Source organism: Nerophis lumbriciformis, linkage group LG33 (assembly GCF_033978685.3).
Source record: "Nerophis lumbriciformis linkage group LG33, RoL_Nlum_v2.1, whole genome shotgun sequence".
In the NCBI taxonomy this organism is placed as follows: domain Eukaryota; kingdom Metazoa; phylum Chordata; class Actinopteri; order Syngnathiformes; family Syngnathidae; genus Nerophis; species Nerophis lumbriciformis.
This window is the reverse complement of record NC_084580.2, coordinates 22,442,373-22,461,685: the sequence shown is the minus strand read 5'-3', so window position 1 is coordinate 22,461,685 and position 19,313 is coordinate 22,442,373. Positions and strand designations below refer to the sequence as shown.

The following is a 19,313-nucleotide window of genomic DNA, read 5'->3' as shown; positions in this document are numbered from 1 at the left end:
TACACCAGTATTAAGCTACTCCTAATGGAGGGAAGCTTTTATTTTCCTGCTAAACTTGTAACACGTGTCTACATCACACCTTAAAACAGGAAGTTTGCAAGTTGACCCTTACAAAGATACCAACAATCCAGAATTTTGGTGGTAAGAGAAACAGAAAGTCAATATTATATTGAATATACCTGACATAAAGGTGTATAACAAAGATGGATATGTAATAAATGATATTTCAATCTTTGTGGGGGTAAACTTACAAAGTGTGTGAGTGATGCTTCACCACTGCTTTGTTTATTGTTATGCTTTCCAAGGAAGAGAAGATGTTTTACTTACCAGCTGGATTGTACTTGACTGGAATGAAAGAGAAAGCAGGTGAAATTCACATCTCATAAATGACAGCAGAGACTTTTTCGCGTCTTCCTGAAAGAGGAGACATTTGTGTCCCTCACCTTGTCTGCTTCGGCGACGCTTGATGATGAAGATGATGATGATGATCAAGAGGACCACCACAGCGAGGACCGCCAGCGTGGCAGTGAGGCTCACGTTGCCTGTTGGTATGGTATGATTGATTTGTTTGACAGCTGCTTCATAAGTCCCATGAAGGAACATCAGGTGGTTACATTGACACTATTCAACATGTGTCTTTCTCACCTTCATGGCTTGCGTTGCTCAGGATGCTTCTTCTCTCCAGCTTGGTGACCAGGTCCTCCTCAACGCCAGACAGATGGAACACACATTCGTACTTGCCCTCCACCTCGGCCGTCACCTCCACTTTCAGCTCCACCGACATCTGGAAGGTTCCGTCGGGGTTGGGGAGCAGCTCTCCGTGCTCCACGTCCTCGAAGATCTGCTCGCCGTCTTTCCTCCAAAACAAGCCGGCTCGGTCGGGGTAGAAACCTGTCGCCATGCAGCTGACCGGAGAGGATGGCGTCTTCTGGAGGAGGAACACCTCTGGAAGCTCTGCCCAGGAAGTGACGTGTGGATGGAGGATGACGTGGAGAGAAGATGGACGTAAAAATGGAGTTTAAAGGAGAAAATGGAGGTAAAGATGGAGAAAAAAGGAGAGAATGACGGTAAGGATGGAACAAATGAAGGTAAGGATGGAGCGAATAAAGGTAAAGAAGGAGAAAGTGAGGGTAAAGATGGAGAAAAAAGGAGAGAATGGGGGTTAAGATGGAGAGAAAGGAGGTAAAGATGGAGAGAAAAGGAGACAATGGAAGTAAACATAGAGAGAAAGGAAGTAAAGATGGAGAGAAAAGGTGATAATGGAGGTAAAGAAGGAGAGAACAAGAGAGAAAGAAAGTAAAATGGAGAGAAAGAAAATAAAGATGAGAGAAAAGGAGAGAATGAATGTAAAGAAAGAGAGAAGAAGAAAATAGAGGTAAAGGAGAGAAAAGGAGGAACGTGAGATGAAGGTAAAGATGGAGAGATTGGACATAAAGATGGAAAGAAAAGTAGAGAATAAAGGTAAAGATGGAGAGAAAATGAGACAATGAAGGTAAAGATGGAGTGAAATGGAGGTAGAGAAGGAGAGAAAATGTGAGAATCAAGTTAAAAATGGAGAGAAAATGAGAATAAGACAATGAAGATAAAGATGGAGATAAATGCAGAAAATGGAGGTAGAGAAGGAGAGAATTACGTTAAAGATGGAGAGAATTGAGTTCAAGATGGAGAGAAAATGAGAATAAAGGTAAAAATGGGGAGAAAGGGAAGAAGATGGATAGAAAAGGAGAGAAAGAAAGTAAAGATGGATAGAAAAGGAGAGGAAGAAGATAAAGATAGATAGAAAAGGAAAGAATGAAGGAAAAGAAGGAAAGAGAAGGATAAAATAGAGGTAAAGATGGAAAGCAAAGCAGAAAAAGGAGGTAAAGGTGAAACGAAAAGGAGAGAATGAAAGTAAAGATGGAGAGAAAGGGAGAGAATGGAGGTAAAGATGGTGAGAAAAGGAGAGAATGGAGGTAAAGATGGAGAGAAAAGGAGGTGAAGAGAAAAGAGTATAAAGTGTAATGTCAGTAATGTTCCTATAGGGGGAGTGCTAACATGTTAAAAGGTGAAAGTACAAGGTGTGCTTCTACCTGTTCTCATTAGGACCTTCTTCCCATACTCCACATACTTCTTCAAGTAAGAAGGACATTCCTCAGTATAATAATACTTAAGGTAGTCTAGATCAAGAATTTCTTGGTCCCACTTGAGTTTGGAGGGGAAAGCTTGTTGTTTTGCTGCAGTCCATGTCCATGTTTTCATGTCCAACGATATGAAATCTTCTCCATCATAACTGTACTGCCTCCAACCTTTAACCTCATCAGTCTCATCATTCCATTCACATCCTGACATCACCTGGAAAGTGTGAACACCTGAGAGACACAAAGTGTTGTAAAGCAGAGTGAAACTAACACACTACATGTCTTGTTTGTTGTAGGTTATTATGGGATGGACAGAGACAAGGTATATCAGTGCAGTAATGTGTGTTTTTAATACAGTATACAAATATCAAATATATTAGAATAGTAGAAAGTTCAACATAAACAAACCTCCAGTTTGGTTGAAACGCTTCATGACTATTTCAATGTTGTCTTTGAAGATATGTTCATTAACAACATTGTTCTCTGTTTCTATGTGCCAGTAGTTTGGATCCTCTGCTGTGATTTTGTTCATCCAGTCCTGTTTGGATTCTGCTTTCCTGATGTTGTTGTCATAGTAACTAATCTCAACTTCATCAACATAACCAACCTCCACATACTCTGGGAAGTTTGGAACTTGAGAGGATGCAGTGGTGAAATACTTGAGTGAATGAATCACTGAAAGACAAAAGGCAGAAAAACAACATTTGATTGTTTAGTTTCATGTTGAACAATTCCTATTTGAAATGATGTTGTCTTCATTTCAACTTCAAACACTGCTGCTTCTCACAGTAAACAATCACTTCCTGTTCTAAGAGACAACATTTCATATTTATACCTCACTTTAAGACCACACACATGAATAACTTGACTTATTTCCTTCTACAAGTGTAAGTGTCAAATAAATATATGACAATATTGCTAGCAGAGAAGTAAAAGTAGTTTTTCTAGGTGAGGGGAAGTTCAAACTAGTGATGTCACTGCCACACCGCAGTGAGGGAAGTCTTGTCTTGGATTTTTCTGTCTTGTGATTTGCATGTTTTATTTTGAAAAGCAACTCCTCTTGTTTCAGATCACGGGTCCTTCCTCTTGTGTCACCAGTCTGACGTCATCCCTGACCCTTGATTGTTTCCACCTGTTTCCTATTACCCTCAAGTTCCATATAAGCCCATGCCTCCCCTTGTTCTGTGCCAGATTGTCTCGAGCTTCCGTGCCTGTCTAGCCTCCATGTTCATGTCCATGCCTTGCCTCGTCCCACGTCTACTTCCTTGTATCCAGAAATTCCCACGCTGTAATTTTGAGTAAACTTTTTCTCCTCCCTCAGAGCGACTTTTGTTATCTAGCCTTTTTTCAACCGCAGTGGTGAGTTAGGATTTTTCCCTAATGATCTTCCTTCCTCAAAGTTTTTGAGTGATTTTTTTGTTTACACTTATTAGAATAAGATTAGAGTACCGGGTAGTCATTTTTATAGTCATTATTTTCTTCTTCCTGTTGGAGCGTTTTTTGTTAAAGTTTTTATAGCAGATACAGCGCCAATTATAGTTCGTCTTTATTTTCGTATTTCCTCCTTTTGGAGTGATTTTCGGTTAATTTCTTTTTGGAACCTTTTTTCGCTGTCTGTTTTTTGTGACTCATAGTAATTGAATATACTCTGCTCTGGAGGTTAAAGAGTTTTCAAAATAAAAGCTTTATTAAGAATCCCATCCCTGCATCTGAGTCCCTTCCTTCGTCCAAGCCTGACAGTCACTGCCAAAGCATGGAAATATAGCAGCGCCTTATGGGATGTTTACAATGGAATACAACAACAATATTAGAATACTCTTTATTTAAATATTAGGACTATTCCCAGTAAAAAAGCATTTAAGAAACATGTAAAGTCACTTTTTAGACTTAAGAGTTAATATTTCATGTTATCAGTTTGAGAACTTTTTTTTTTCTCTTTACTTTTTCCTTTCTTTTATTTTAACTGGATCTGTGTACTCTTATTTTATTTTATTATTTTGAGATTTTTTTTTTCTTTTAATTTATTTTATTTGTAACTGGATTTGTGCATTATTATTTTACTTTGAACTTTTGGAAAAGGACCCCAGGAAGACTAGCCTGGCGTTTGTGCGTCGACTAATGGGGATCCTCAATAAACAATAAACAATAATCCATCCATCCATTTTCTACCGCTTGTCCCTTTTGGGGTCAATTATATCCATTATTTCAGAATAATTCCGACCAATAGAGTAATTTTTGTGTACATTAAATTATTTTGATCTACATCTTGTCAAGACTTGGTCCTGGGGTTTAGGTTTTCTGGGATGCAACGGAAAGTTGGCTCGGGCGAGACGGGAATGTAAGTAAATTTTTTATTGAAACACTAGAACTACAAAAAAAAGAAGTAAACAAAAGGAGCGCACAATGGCGGAGAACAAATTATGAAACCAAACACTTGCACAAAGGCAAAAACTATGAACAACAAAAAACACTAACTGTGGCTTAATAAACAAAAACTTACTTGGCATGGAACCGGCATGAAAAAAGAGCAGCAAGGATCATAAGGGTGTGGAGAGTGTGCAGAAGCATAAATATGGGGATGTCGTCCGAACGACAAACTGAAAACAATGAACTTAAATACTACATACATGATTAACGAAAACAGGTGCGTGACTCAAAACTTGAAACAGGTGCGTGACGTGACAGGTGAAAACTAATGGGTTTCTATGGTGATAAACAAGAGTGCACAATGAGTCCAAACATGGAACAGGTGAAACTAATGGGTAATCATGGAAACAAGACGAGGGAGTGAAAAGCCAGAAACTAAACAAAACATGACTAAAACAAAACATGATTACACAGACATGACATATCTCATTTTATAACTGATACTACTGATTGTTTCCTGGATTAATTATTTGTATTTTCCTATTTAAAAGTGAAACTAACGTTTCTGGAAATGCTAAAGTAAAAAGTTTGATGTAGTTTGCTGTTAAAGTGAGACAACTTGAACAAGTTTGACTCATGAAAAATTTGAACAACAAATGAAGATGCAAACTATTGACTGATTGATGTTGGTGAAAAGAGAAGAGTGTCAATAATAATGAGAAGAAGTATTTAGGATGAAATGAGCATGTAGGAATGAGGTGTATAAAGTTGTCAAGAAAGTGGACTTACCAGGCGTCACGCTGTGTGTTTGTACAACTAGGAGAAAGAAGAAAAGCAAGTTCATCATTAAATGTCACAAGTGCACAAGTCAATAAAAAAAGTTTCTAGTTTTAATCCTCAGAGAAAAACAAGGCGACGACAACTTGCTTGACGAGTAAACATGAAATGGGCGCCAAAGCCAAATTAACTTTCTACTTCCTGCTCAACAAGCAGGGAGTGTTACAACAATGAGATTAAAATTTAAAGAACAAATATAAGTAAATGAAATAAATACAAAATTGGACTTGTTTAAAACAACTTCAATTTCTCCAACAAAGATATTAATTTAAGGCTGTTTATACTTTTTACCATTTTCCAAAATTGAATTAATATTTTAACGTCGGAAATTGGGTTTCACTTTAAGAAAGCGACTTTTGTGTAGAAAAATGTAGCTCTCACGAGCTGGGTTGCATATGACGTCATACGGTTTGTTCTTCTTCGTGGCTTAATTGACACGATGGTCAAGCAGCTGCAGCGTAGAAATAAAAGAAGTGAGAGTTTGAGCACAAAATGTCTTATAGCTGGCTTGCAATCACGTGACCTAGAGGCACATCTGGCCACTTCCGGGTTTCAGACCATGGTCTAGAGTCCCATTAGGCTACTGTTTAATTACCTGAATCCTTGCAGAAAGGTTTAGCAGCAAATATAAAAGCGATCATTAAAAAAAGATATTTAAAATGGGATGGAGTGGATTTTTACACTCTTAATAAAAATATTGTTTTTAAAGATTGAAATCATTTATCATCAGCAAGACGTTACTGACTTCACTTCATTTGACACTCACGAGATCGGCGCCGAGAGGCGCCCAGTGCGGTGACGCAAACGATCCCGGAGAAGCTGGCGGGGGCCCCGGGGAGAGTTATCTTTTCTGTGTGAAGGGCAGTGCGCCCTGGAATGGGTTCGCCCCAAGAGAGGGGCCCGCGCCCTGGAAAGCGTCGCGGTTGCGGCGACGTCCGGTGAGCTCTCGTCGGTCGGGATAGGTTGATTGGCAACACTAAATGGTCCCTAGTGTGTGAATGTGAGTGTGAATGTTGTCTGTCTATCTGTGTTGGCCCTGCAATGAGGTGGTGACTTGTCCAGGGTGTACGCTGCCTTCCGCCCGATTGTAGATGAGATAGGCTCCAGCGCCCCCGCGACCCCGAAGGGAATTAGCGGTAGAAAATGGATGGGATGGAAGGATTTAAAGAAGAAGCCATTAGATGCACCAAAGTCTTTACATCTGAGGGCTCCACTAATTAAACATTCATCCCTGAAGTTGAGCTCGTAGGAATAGATAGTACAATCCCTCAGATTAATCAGCAGTTAGTGTTGAGTGGGGAGTGGGGGATTAGGGGAAAAAGCTTCACTGGGGTCTTCAGGTGGGCACCCTCCTTCATTGGTGTTTCGTTGATAGGCCCACGACACCTCCGGAGGGCTCAACGGCGACATCTGGCGTCCCAGGTGTGCCCCCCTCTGCCTTTACCCCTAGATGTCATTTAGCAGCCCAGTTTGGGTCCTTTCTCTTGAACCATATCCATCTGCTACTTCGTTCAGCCACATCCGACAGCGATTTGACAGCCCGCCGGAAGGCCTGACCTCTCAATCCCATTCCTTTGAGGAGCTTGGTTGTGGACGTAGCAACGAAGCCTCTGCACCCGACTTCAACTGGAAGTACTCGGGCACGCCAGCTGCGCTGCTCTGCCTCGGCTGCTATGTCCGCATACCTCAGTTGTTTGCGCTCATATGCTTCACCAACTGCTGCTTCCCATGGTACAGTTAGTTCAACAATGAACACAATCTTCTGGGAGGTTGACCACAAGACCAGGTCCGGCCTGAAGCTGGTTGTAATGATTTCAGGCGGAAAGATGAGTTTGTGGTCCAAGTCAACCTGCATTTTCCAGTCCCAGGCAGAGTCCAGAAGGGTTGGCTCCACTCTTGCAGATGGTTTTGGTGGGAGTTGTCCTGCTCTTACAAACTGAGTGGTGATTGAGTGACGAGGGATTGGGGGAGGGAGGGCATTGTTGTTATTTCTCCTTTCCTCCAGGGTGATCGCCAGTTTTCTCAAGACCTGGTTGTGCCTCCAGGTGTAGCGGCCTTGAGACAAACTGATTTTGCAGCCGGTGAGGATGTGACTGAGTGTTGCAGGGGTTTGACAGAGTGCACAAGAAGGATCTTCTCCAAACCATTGGTTTAGGTTCTTGGGTGTGGGAAGAACATCGTAGGTGGCTCTGATGATGAAGCTGATTTGGCTGCCTTCCATTTCCCACAGATCCTTCCATGTGAGCTTACGATACTCCAGGTTTTCCCAGCTAGTCCACTGTCCCTGTTTGGACTGTGCCACTGCTGTTGCACATCTGTCTGCCTCCTCTTGTTGTCGAACCTGATCAACCACCAGCTTTCTCCTCTGGGCTGATGTTGCCTTGTGCCATGTGGGTCGACTAGCCCCAAGTCCAAACCCACCTCTTCCGTGCTGCACTTGTCCCACTATGTCTCCATGCCTGAGAGCAGATTTGGCTTGTTGCACGGCCTCAGATGGGATCCATTTCCTCCCGGTTGTCAGTCTGGGAGCAACCGCTCGGATCACCTCATCTTGAGACTCAGTCAGTGTCATGCTCAGCCTCACCTTGGTGCATTTAAACTCCTCCATGAGGCTAGAGATGGGCAGCTCCAGGGCACCATGACCATATAGGCCGATGTTACTGAGGCACCGTGGAAGGCCAAGCCACTTCTTGATGTATGCACTGACTGTTCTCTCCAGCTTCTCGACTTTGGACATGGGGATCTCATAGACCGTTAGTGGCCACATCAAACGGGGGAGCAATCCAAACTGTAGGCACCACAGTTTCAACTTGCCAGGAAGTAAGGTCTTGTCAATGCGGACAAGGCCTTTGATGGTTTCTTCCCTCAGCTGATTGCTCTGGTCCGAGTCTTTGAGACTTGCGATGTACAATCGCCCTAGACTCTTGACTGGCAGCTCTGACACCAACGGAATGGGAGTATCCTCGATGTAAAACCTCTGGTCCGTGAGTTTCCCCTTGACGATAGATATGCTCCTGGACTTGCTGGGTTTAAACTTCATCCGTGCCCAAGTAATCTTGGCATGAAGCTTTCCCAGCAGATGTTTAGTGCATGCAACGGTTGAGGTCAAGGTGGTCATGTCGTCCATGTAGGCACGGATGGGAGGTAGACGCTGTCCCCCTTTCAGACGTTCTCCACCCACAACCCATTTGGAAGCTCGAATGATCACTTCCATTGCCATGGTGAAGGCTAGAGGGGAGATGGTACATCCAGCCATTATTCCCACTTCCAGAGATTGCCATGATGTTGTGTATTCTGTTGTTTTGACACAGAATTGCAGATCACGGAAGTAGTTTTTCACCAGGTTTGTGATGGTATTTGGGATGTGGAAGAAGTTGAAGGCTGTCCAGATGAGAGAATGAGGGACGGATCCAAAAGCATTGGCTAGGTCTAGGAATAAGACATGCAGGTCTCTTCCTTCCCTCTTGGCAGATTGGATTTGGTTCCATATCATGCTTGTATGCTCCAAGCAGCCTGAAAAAACAGGTATTCCAGCTTTCTGCACGGATGTATCAGTCAAGCTGTTTTGCTTCAGGTACGTTGTCATCCTTTTAGCAACGATGCTAAAGAAGACCTTCCCTTCAACGTTTACCAGGTTGATCTGCCGGAATTGATCAATGTTTGAGGCATTTTTTTCCTTTGGGATTAACACTCCCCCAGCGCTGCGCCACACTTTTGGGATGGTTTGCTTTGTCCACATCACCTTCATCTGCCTCCACAGAAAGCGTAAGACATTTGGGGAATTTTTGTACAGCTGATATGGAACTCCATTTGGTCCTGGAGCTGAAGCTGCCCTTGATTTCCTCACTGCTTCCTCAAGCTCGCTCCACCTTGGGGGACTGTCGTCCAGCTGGTGTTCTGGTTGAGGTATTGGTGGCATGTCTGATGGTGTCTCTCTCTGTTCGAATCTTTGACTGTCTGTGTGAGTGGTTTTCAAGTGGTCTTCCAGTTCCCTCTTTGGCACCTTAAGTGAAAGACAAAGTTGGATTTATTTGTGCTGCTGAGATTGTGACACTAATGAGGAAAAGGATAAGTTTGTTTGCAGTTGATTTCCTGCTACAAATATTAGTCTAATCTACAATTCATGTCAGCTGTTTTTATGCTGTGAAGTTCATATTTTGTCTGTGAAGTTGACCGGGAGGAAGTCACTACTACCAAAAAATTAAAATAAAAGTCGCAACACCTCAAAAATTAATGTTTTTTACGTGAAAGTAAAGTAAAGTAATATAATGTATGAATGGATGTATATAGTGTCATATATTTGTAATCTTTTAATGGCTGTTAAGTAGAGGAGACACGGACATCAGCGTGGATCTACAGGAGCTTTACTTTTCTACTCACATGTAAGCAAATGCGCCACAGAGTGAATTCCGGTTCTTCAACAATTGTTATTTCTTTGGAATCAAAGTAAATAATATATACAAATAAATATATATATTACATATAGCCTATTATTTGCGCACTACTGACAAGTGATGCACTGAAAATGTGGTCGTCTTAAATAGACTTTGCTCACCAAAACCGGACGTTGTTGTTGAAATATCCACAAATATCCACGACACACACGAATGACGTAGCTCGCCCAAAGCTGATTAGAAAGTCACATTCTGGTCGCATTGTGTTTAGACTGAAGTCACACTTAAATAGATCAGATTTCAATCTGATTCAGGACTACCCCCTGATGTGGCCTGAATCTGATGCCAAAAGATCAGATTTGAAGGACTTTGGAGCATTTGGACTGTAAAAAAAAAATCAGTTCTTTGTCACTTGAGGGCAGAAAAATTAACAGATTTGATGTGCAGTAAACGGGTCTATAAGACCTGCTCAGTGGCCTTGTGGTTAGAGTGTCCTCCCTGTGACTGGAAGGTTGTGAGTTCAAACCCCGGCTGAATTATACCAAAAACTATAAAAATGGCATTTCCCCAGCATCAAGGGTTGGATTTGGGGGTTAAATCACCAAAATTAATCCCGGGTGTGGCCATCAATGCTGCTCACTGCTCCTCTCACCTCCCAGGGGGTGAACATGGGGATGGGTCAAATGCACCACACCAAGTGTGTGTGACTATCGTTGGGACTTTAACTTTAAAATGATACCGAAGATATATTTGAATGACTCACTCATTTAATCACATCAAAGATTGTTCGTTACGTTTGTTTACCTTCATAAATCATGTGCTGTGTGTTGATAATCGACAATATGAAATGAAGAGAAACATTTTAATTGTTTCATCTTTTATATAGGCATAAGGCCTTTCAAGAAAGACAATATTAATAACTATATATGTATATGCCAATAAGAATGTAAGATAAACGTGCTCATGCACAATCTTATTCATGTATTCTGCTCTTATTATAAACAGGAAGCTGCAACAACAATCCCAACACACAGCAATTCCACTCAATCTACACCAAGCTGGCATTGAACCCAGCAAAACTGGAAAAGCCACAGCACAAGACAACACTAAGATCCTCCCTATGACGGAGGAGGACTCGGAGGACAACATTCCAGATGCCTTTGACTTGGTGCCAAGAGTTTTTGTCCAGAATGACTATGCCAACTGGACACCACCTCAGAACTGTCCCTTACCGGACAACCGTGTCACATACATTGGTGGCTGGGTGGTAAGAAACATTCTCACCAGGCTAACGTGTCACACATGTAGATTTATGACATTGTTATCACCAGGAAAGATGAGGTCACCTACCTAGCTTCCATTCTAGAGGCTAATCTTTCCTGTGATAAAATGGCAACCAAGATAATCAAAAAGGTCAACCAACAAACAAGATTTCTCTATAGAATCTCCTCTCTGGTCAACAAAAGCACCATGAAGACGGCGTGGCGCAGTGGAAGAATGGCCGTGCGCGACCCGAGGGTCCCTGGTTCAATCCCCACCTAGTACCAACCTCGTCATGTCCGTTGTGTCCTGAGCAAGACACTTCACCCTTGCTCCTGATGGGTGCTGGTTAGCGCCTTGCATGGCAGCTCCCTCCATCGGTGTGTGAATGTGTGTGTGAATGGGTAAATGTGGAAGTAGTGTCAAAGCGCTTTGAGTACCTTGAAGGTAGAAAAGCGCTATACAAGTACAACCCATTTATCATTTATCATAAGATTCTGGCGAGAACTCTCGTTCAACCCTTTTTCGATTACGCATGCACCTCCTGGAACCCCAGCACCTCCAAAACCTTCAAATCTAAACTCCAAACATCCCAGAACAAGCTAGTCAGATTACTTCTCGACCTCCACCCCAGATCCCACCTCACTCCTACCCACTTCTCCAAAGTGGGCTGGCTCAGGGTGGAGGACAGAGTAAAACAACTTGCACTGAGCCTAGTCTATAAAATCCGCTACACCTCCCTGATACCGAAGTACTTGTCAAACTACTTCCTTAACGTAAATGACCGCCATAACCACAACACCAGGGGGAGCTCCACTAACCACGTTAAACCCAGATTCCGAACTAACAAAGGTCTTAACTCATTCTCTTTCTATGCCACATCAATGTGGAATCCGCTCCCAACAGGTATAAAAGAAAGTGCATCTCTATCCTCCTTCAAAATCGCAATAAAAGTTCACCTCCAGGCAGCTACAACCCTAAACTAACACCCTCCCCGGATTGTTAATAATCAAATGTAAACAATCAAATGCAGATACTTTTTCTTATGCCTTCTGATCTCTCTCTCTCTCTCTCTCTCTCTCTCTCTCTTTCTCTCTCTCTCTCTCTCTCTCTCTCTCTCTCTCTCTCTCTCTCTCTCTCTCTCTCTCTCTCTCTCTCTCTCTCTCTCTCTCTCTCTCTCTCTCTCTCGAAGGGGGACGAATGGAAGACAGCCTTCAACACACACCTAGGCCATTTCGAGTATCGGGTCATGCCCTTCGGCCTGACCAACACCCCAGCCGTCTTCCAAGCTCTGGTCAATGACATTTTAAGAGACATGCTCGAGAAATTTGTGGTTGTTTACCTGGACAATATTCTGATCTTCTCTCACAACAGGCAAGAACATCAACAGCACGTCCGTCTGGTTCTACAGGGCCTCCTCGAGAACCGCTTGTTCATCAAGGCAGAGAAATGTGAGTTCCATTCTTCTTCCGTAAACTTCCTGGGCCACATCATCGAAAGGGGTAACATCCGAGCCGACCCCAAGAAGGTCAAGGCAGTGGTGGAGTGACCTCAACCAACCTTTCGTACTGAACTGAGGAGATTCCTAGGCTTTGCTGGATTTGACCGTCGATTCATACTCAACTTCAGTAAGGTAGCTGCACCTCTCCACGCACTTACATCTACACTTACTGCTTTTGTTTGGAACAAGGAGGCAGACGTGGCGTTCCAGAGCCTCAAGAGGAGCTTCAGTTCCGCCCCCATTCTCGTACACCCTGACCCGGACGTGCCGTTCACGGTTGAAGTGGACGCTTCTGACTCTGGGATTGGGGCAGTCTTGTCCCAACGTTCCAGTGGAAATAATGTGTTGCACCCGTGTGCATTTTTTTCTAGACGCCTCTCTCCAGCCGAGAGGAACTACGATGCAGGGAACCGAGAACTGTTGGCAGTCCACGATGCACTGGTTGAATGGAGACACTGGCTGGAGGGGGCCAAGCATCTGTTCCTGATCCTGACCGACCATCGCAATCTCATACACATCCGATCCGCTAAAAGACTGAATGACAGGCAAGCTTGCTGGGCACAATTTTTCTGTCGATTTAACTACACCCTCACCTACAAACCTGGTTCACGTAACGACAAGGCGGACGCTCTTTCTCGGATCTTCTCAGAGGAACCCACCATTAAATCCACTCCTGAGACCATCCTTCCCCCTAACCGCATCATCGGGATGGTAACTTGGGAAATCGAGGGCTTGGTCAAGGCGGCCCTACGTTCCGACCCTGGTCCTGGAAACGGACCCCCTGATAGACTGTTCGTTCCTGAACTTTTAATGGCCAAGGGACTTGACTGGGCTCACTCAAGTGTGTTTACCTGTCATCCCGGTGTCCATAGGTCTCTAAGTTTTATTCAACGCCGTTTTTGGTGGCCTTCCATGGAGGCGGATAAATAAATGATAAATGGGTTATACTTGTATAGCGCTTTTCTACCTTCAAGGTACTCAAAGCGCTTTGACAGTATTTCCACATTCACCCATTCACACACACATTCACACACTGATGGCGGGAGCTGCCATGCAAGGCGCTAAGCAGCAGCCATCAGGAGCAAGGGGTGAAGTGTCTTGCCCAAGGACACAACGGACGATACCCGTGAGTTTGTCCCCACCTGCAGCGTCTGCGCCCGGAACAAGGCAGGCCACAGGCCCCCTGCCGGTCTCTTACACCCCCTTCCTATCCCCAGTCGACCTTGGTCCCACATTGCTGTTGATTTCATCACAGGGCTTCCCCCCTCGAGAGGTAACACCACAATCCTCACCATCATCGACAGGTTTTCCAAGGCGGCACACTTTATTCCATTGTCCAAACTCCCATCCTCTGCTGAAACGACAGACCTGCTGGTCCAGCATGTGATCAGGGTCCACGGGATCCCCTCCGACATTGTCTCTGATCGTGGCCCCCAATTCATTTCTCGGGTCTGGCAGGCCTTCTGCAAGGGGGTTGGGGCCACGGTTAGTCTGACTTCCGGCTACCACCCCTAAAGCAATGGTCAAGCAGAGAGGGTTAACCAGGGGGTGGAGACCATGCTGCGCTGTATGGCTGCGCAACAGCCCAACTCCTGGAGCAAATTTATTCCATGGGTGGAATACTCTTTTAACTCCATGACCTGCGCAGCTACTGGTATGTCCCCGTTTGAGTGATGGCTGGGGTTTCAACCTCCCTTGTTTCCCTCCCAGGAGATCGAGGTGGCAGTTCCTTCCACCCAGGCCCACCTGAGACGATGTCGCAGAGTGTGGAGGGCCGCCCGCGCTGCCCTACTGAAGGCATCTGAAAGGATGTGTCGCAATGCCAACCGGCGGCGCATTCCGGCTCCCGACTATCAGCAGGTGCTGCTTCGGGCCAAGGACCTTCACCTCCCGATCTCCTCCCAGAAACTTGCACAACGTTTTGTTGGACCGTATACGGCAAAATCCAAGATCAACCCTGCTGCAGTACATTTGGATCTTCCACATTCCATGAGATCTCACCCTGTCTTTCATGTCTCCCAAATCAAACCAGTAGTTAGCAGTTCCCTGACCCCCATAATAATAACTTTTAAAGTGTTGTTTTGCGATCAACACTTGTATTTTCTGTAATGGGAATATAAAATCAACACATAATTTGATGAATGTATGTACAGTAAAGCTCTGTGGGATGATGTACATTATTGGCTTCTCCCCAAGATTCTAAACTTGCTGATGTTTCCTGAAATTGATATTGTTTTGGGGATTCTAAGAAAGGAAAAACATGTTTTAAACACAATAATTGTCATAACAAACTCTGGAACGATCTCCCTCTCCATGCGAGACAGGCCCCTTCTTTGGCTATTTTCAAGACCCTTCTTAAAACCCATTTTTATTCACTGGCTTTTAACCCAGCATGAGACTTTGAACTGTTTTTAGCTTTTAACTTTTTGAACTGTCTTTAACTTTTAAACTGTTTTTATCTAACAAACTGTTCTTAGGGTAATTTATATTTGCTTTTTAACTGTGTATTTTTATTTCTGTTTTAAATGTTATTTTTTAGTCTGTCCTTTGCCTCTATTTCTTTGTGGTGTACAGCCCTTTGTTTTTCAACTGTGCTTGTTTTTAAAGGGCTTTATAAATAAAGTTGGTATGGTATGGTATGGTATAAGTATTTTTTTATTCACAAATGTAGATTCTTATAAACAAAAGTTCCTTCATAACCTTCCACAAATATTTATGCCATCTTCTCTCGTCCATATATTGCAAAAAGATCTGGGGACATGCATATAAAACAAACACAACACAATATTTATACTACAAAAGAGTAAACAAGATAATGGATTATGGAGACCTAACAAATGATTCATAAAGTGAAACACTTTAAAAGTAAATGATCTTGTACAAAATGTATGTACACTAAATGTTAATTAAATGTATCACATGTTTTGTACCGTTTTGGATTTACTGACCTTTTAAGTAAAATTATTCTTCTTGTAATAGTTTGTCAAAATAAAAGTACACAATGTTGCATATCAATGCATGTACTTTACTGAAAAACTCTATAAATGTAGAAGCATATTAAAAAGATTGTTACACAAACAACAATGTCACACATGTTATATGTGCTGATGTTGTTAGAAAGTCCAAATTAAAGTCTTGACAGTTTATTTCAAATCCTGCAGTTTCATTTGCTGCTGCTGTTCTCACCAGCACACTTGTGTTTCTTACACTGGTACTTATGAGAGAACCTTTCACCACACACACTGCAACTCAACACTTTCTCTCCTGTGTGTGTTCTCATGTGTGCTACAAGGTTTGAAAACCTTCGGTTGCAGATTGAACAGGAATGTGATTTTTCACCAGTGTGTGTTCTCTTGTGTCTTTCCAAATTCTGACTTTCTGTAAAACCTTTACCACAGGTTGAACAGAAAAAAGGTTTTTCACCCGTGTGTGTTCTCATGTGTACTTTCAAATTGTTACTTTGTACAAAACCTTTACTACAGATTGAACAGATAAAAAGTTTTTCTCTGGTGTGTATTCTCATGTGTTCTTTCAAATTGCTTCTTAGAACAAAACCTTTACCACATATTGAACAGATGAAAGGTTTTTCTCCGGTGTGTATTCTCATGTGTGATTTCAAATTTTGACGTTGTCCAAAACCTTTGTCACATACTGAGCAGATAAAAGGTTTTTCTCCAGTGTGTGTTCTCATGTGTACTTTCAGATGACAACGATATTTAAAGGTTTTGTCGCAGTGAGAACATTTCAAGTGGGTGTTGTCAGTGTGACATGTCTTATCATCTTTAGAGTCTTCAGGAGAGTGTGACGTTGTGTCCTCACTATCTGATAGTGGAGCTAAGAGCTTGTCTGCTTGTGATCCTCCACAGTGGTCTCCATCAGCTTCTGTTGTCATGTGTTGTGTTGAGCTGCTGCTCTTCTCCTCACTTTCACTTTCATCATCTTCACTCTTCACGATGACACTAATCACTGGAAACTCCACCAGTCCTTCAAGATGCTCTCCCTCCTGACTAACGCTGTGTTCCTCCTCTTCTTCTTTAATGTGGGAGGTCTGTGGCGCCTCCTCTCCCTTTTTAAAGTGGGTGGTCAATGATTCCTCCGTATTCTGTTTAATGTTGGGGGTCAGTGGATCCTTCACTTTCTTTATAAAGAGTGAAGTCTCTGGTACCTCCTCTTTCTCTTTAAAATGGAGGAAGAGTGGGTCCTTGTCTTCCTCTTTCAAGTAAGAGGGCTGAGGCTCCTCCTTCACCATCCTGAAGCTCCACTCCTGTTGCTCAGAGAGAGGATGTTGTTCACAGACGTCTGCAGGACACATTACAATGACTTATTAAAGGGGAACATTATCACCAGACCTATGTAAGCGTCAATATATACCTTGATGTTGCAGAAAAAAGACCATATATTTTTTTAACCGATTTCCGAACTCTAAATGGGTGAATTTTGGCAAATTAAATGCCTTTCTAATATTCGCTCTCGGAGCGATGACGTCACAATGTGACGTCACATCGGGAAGCAATCCGCCATTTTCTCAAACACCGAGTCAAATCAGCTCTGTTATTTTCCGTTTTTTCGACTGTTTTCCGTACCTTGGAGACATCATGCCTCGTCGGTGTGTTGTCGGAGGGTGTAACAACACGAACAGGGACGGACTCAAGTTGCACCAGTGGCCCAAAGATGCGAAAGTGGCAAGAAATTGGACGTTTGTTCCGCACACTTTACCGACGAAAGCTATGCTACGACAGAGATGGCAAGAATGTGTGGATATCCTGCGACACTCAAAGCAGATGCATTTCCAACGATAAAGTCAAAGAAATCTGCCGCCAGACCCCCATTGAATCTGCCGGAGTGTGTGAGCAATTCAGGGACAAAGGACCTCGCTAGCATGGCAAGCAATGGCGGCAGTTTATTCCCGCAGACGAGCGAGCTAAACCCCCTGGATGTCTTGGCTCACACCGTCCCTTATGCCACCGAAGATGATCAAGAGAAGAATATCGACCCTAGCTTCCCTGGCCTGCTGACATCAACTCCAAAACTGGACAGATCAGCTTTCAGGAAAAGAGCGCGGATGAGGGTATGCCTACAGAATATATTAATTGATGAAAATTGGGCTGTCTGCACTCTCAAAGTGCATGTTGTTGCCAAATGTATTTCATATGCTGTATACCTAGTTCATAGTTGTTAGTTTCCTTTAATGCCAAACAAACACATACCAATCGTTGGTTAGAAGGCGATCGCCGAATTCGTCCTCGCTTTCTCCCGTGTCGCTGGCTGTCGTGTCGTTTTCCTCGGTTTCGCTTGCATACGGTTCAAACCGATATGGCTCAATAGCTTCAGTTTCTTCTTCCACACTACAACCATCCGTTTCAATACATGCGTAATCTGTTGAATCGCTTAAGCCGCTGAAATCCGAGTCTGAATCCGAGCTAATGTCGCTATAGCTTGCTGTTCTATCCGCCATGTTTGTTTGTGTTGCGTCACAGGAAAATGGACGGGTGTATATATCCATCCATTTTCTACCGCTTATTCCCTTTGGGGTCGCGGGGGGCGCTGGAGCCTATCTCAGCTACAATCGGGCGGAAGGCGGGGTACACCCTGGAAACGATGGTTAAAATCAGGCACTTTGAAGCTTTTTTTAGGGATATTGCGTGATGGGTAAAATTTTGAAAAAAACTTCGAAAAATAAAATAAGCCACTGGGAACTGATTTTTAATGGTTTTAACCCTTCTGAAACTGTGATAATGTTCCCCTTTAAATTCGACAGAACACCGACAACCACGTTGCAAGTACCAGACGGAATGCATCATCCTCATAAGAAACCCAGCTTCTTATACACAATACATTTAAGAATAGTGTTAATAATGAAATATAAAGTTAGTAAAGATGTGAGAGTAAGAAGTAAACAAACCTGTTCTGTGTAACACAACTTGATGATGTTTCTTATAATAAACATCCAGTAGTTGATGTTGTCGCTCCTTCTCCTCTTTTGTCGGACAAAGTTCCTCCTCGTACTTTGCTATCGTTCTTTCGCACATTGTCACACAATCACAACACTTTACTCTCACATTTGATCTCTACTTAGCGATGTTTAAATAACTTCTGTGTCTTCTGTTAGCAGCTAACAAGCTAAGCTAACTAGCGAGCTAAGCTAACTAACAAGCAAAGATAGCAGGAGAAGCGGCACAGTGCTTCTAGCACTTCGAGGCGACTTTATCTTAAAGAAAGAATCAAAGATGTATTTTATACGACGTAAATATTTCAAACTGGATAAGAAATAATAAGACTGACTTATTAGCGTCTTGCTCGCTTCTTTCTCCGTCGATGTGCTTTCACGACAGTTAGCACACTTGACGTTACAAGGCAGGGCTGCTCTGTTCTGTCGTCTTCCGTTTACGCCGGAAGCTGGGAATGACGTCACAGCCGAGTGGACGAAGATATTGCCTGCTGTCACAGTTACCTTGCTTTTCTTTTCTGTAATATTTATTTGAATAACAATGTGATGTAAAAGAGTGTCTTGTTTAAAAATAAATAAAAGGAAAGTATATCAAACAAACCTTTAATGATGGGGTTCAGTGGCGCCCCCGTGCGACATTCATTGCAACGACAAGAGTGAAAGTGGTAGAAATTGTAGCGATATTACTGCCTGATTTCTTTAAATCTACCCTTCCACGTGTTTTTATTGTTTTCTCCTTTTACTCCTAGATAATCTATTTTTATACAAAACATGAATAAAACATTCAAATATCACAGCACGTGATGTCGCAAGAGCGCTGTCATAAAACACATTGCAAGTCCAGGAAGTGACGTACTCTTCGCGCATGCGTGGATCAATCGTGTCGTGCA

The 19,313-nt window shown here is 43.0% G+C and overlaps 2 protein-coding genes across 3 annotated transcripts in view; both read right to left on the bottom strand.

The window, feature by feature from the left end:
• Positions 1 to 393: 393 nt before the first annotated feature.
• The window catches only part of LOC133575682 (major histocompatibility complex class I-related gene protein-like), a gene marked incomplete at its 3' end in the record, with an annotated part of 187,819 nt that continues 168,899 nt past the window's right edge, over positions 394 to 19,313 (bottom strand). The window contains exons 3-7 of the mRNA XM_061928417.2: positions 5,274 to 5,300; positions 2,526 to 2,792; positions 2,070 to 2,348; positions 646 to 954; positions 394 to 542 (exon numbers count right to left, since the gene is read on the bottom strand). Coding sequence (XP_061784401.2) covers positions 394 to 542; positions 646 to 954; positions 2,070 to 2,348; positions 2,526 to 2,792; positions 5,274 to 5,300 — 1,031 coding nt within the window. The remainder of the gene's footprint in view (positions 543 to 645; positions 955 to 2,069; positions 2,349 to 2,525; positions 2,793 to 5,273; positions 5,301 to 19,313) is intronic.
• On the bottom strand, positions 15,133 to 18,752 carry LOC133575746 (uncharacterized). 2 transcript variants are annotated; one of them, XM_061928560.1, is made up of 2 exons: positions 18,379 to 18,752; positions 15,133 to 16,775 (listed from the first exon to the last, which is right to left on the bottom strand). In XM_061928560.1, the coding sequence occupies exons 1-2, from the start codon at positions 18,503 to 18,505 to the stop codon at positions 15,640 to 15,642; spliced, it is 1,263 nt and encodes a 420-aa protein (XP_061784544.1). In that variant the 5' UTR covers positions 18,506 to 18,752; the 3' UTR covers positions 15,133 to 15,639. The 2 variants fall into 2 exon arrangements, with proteins under 2 accessions (XP_061784544.1, XP_061784545.1); XM_061928561.1 differs by having other exon boundaries at positions 15,133 to 16,740.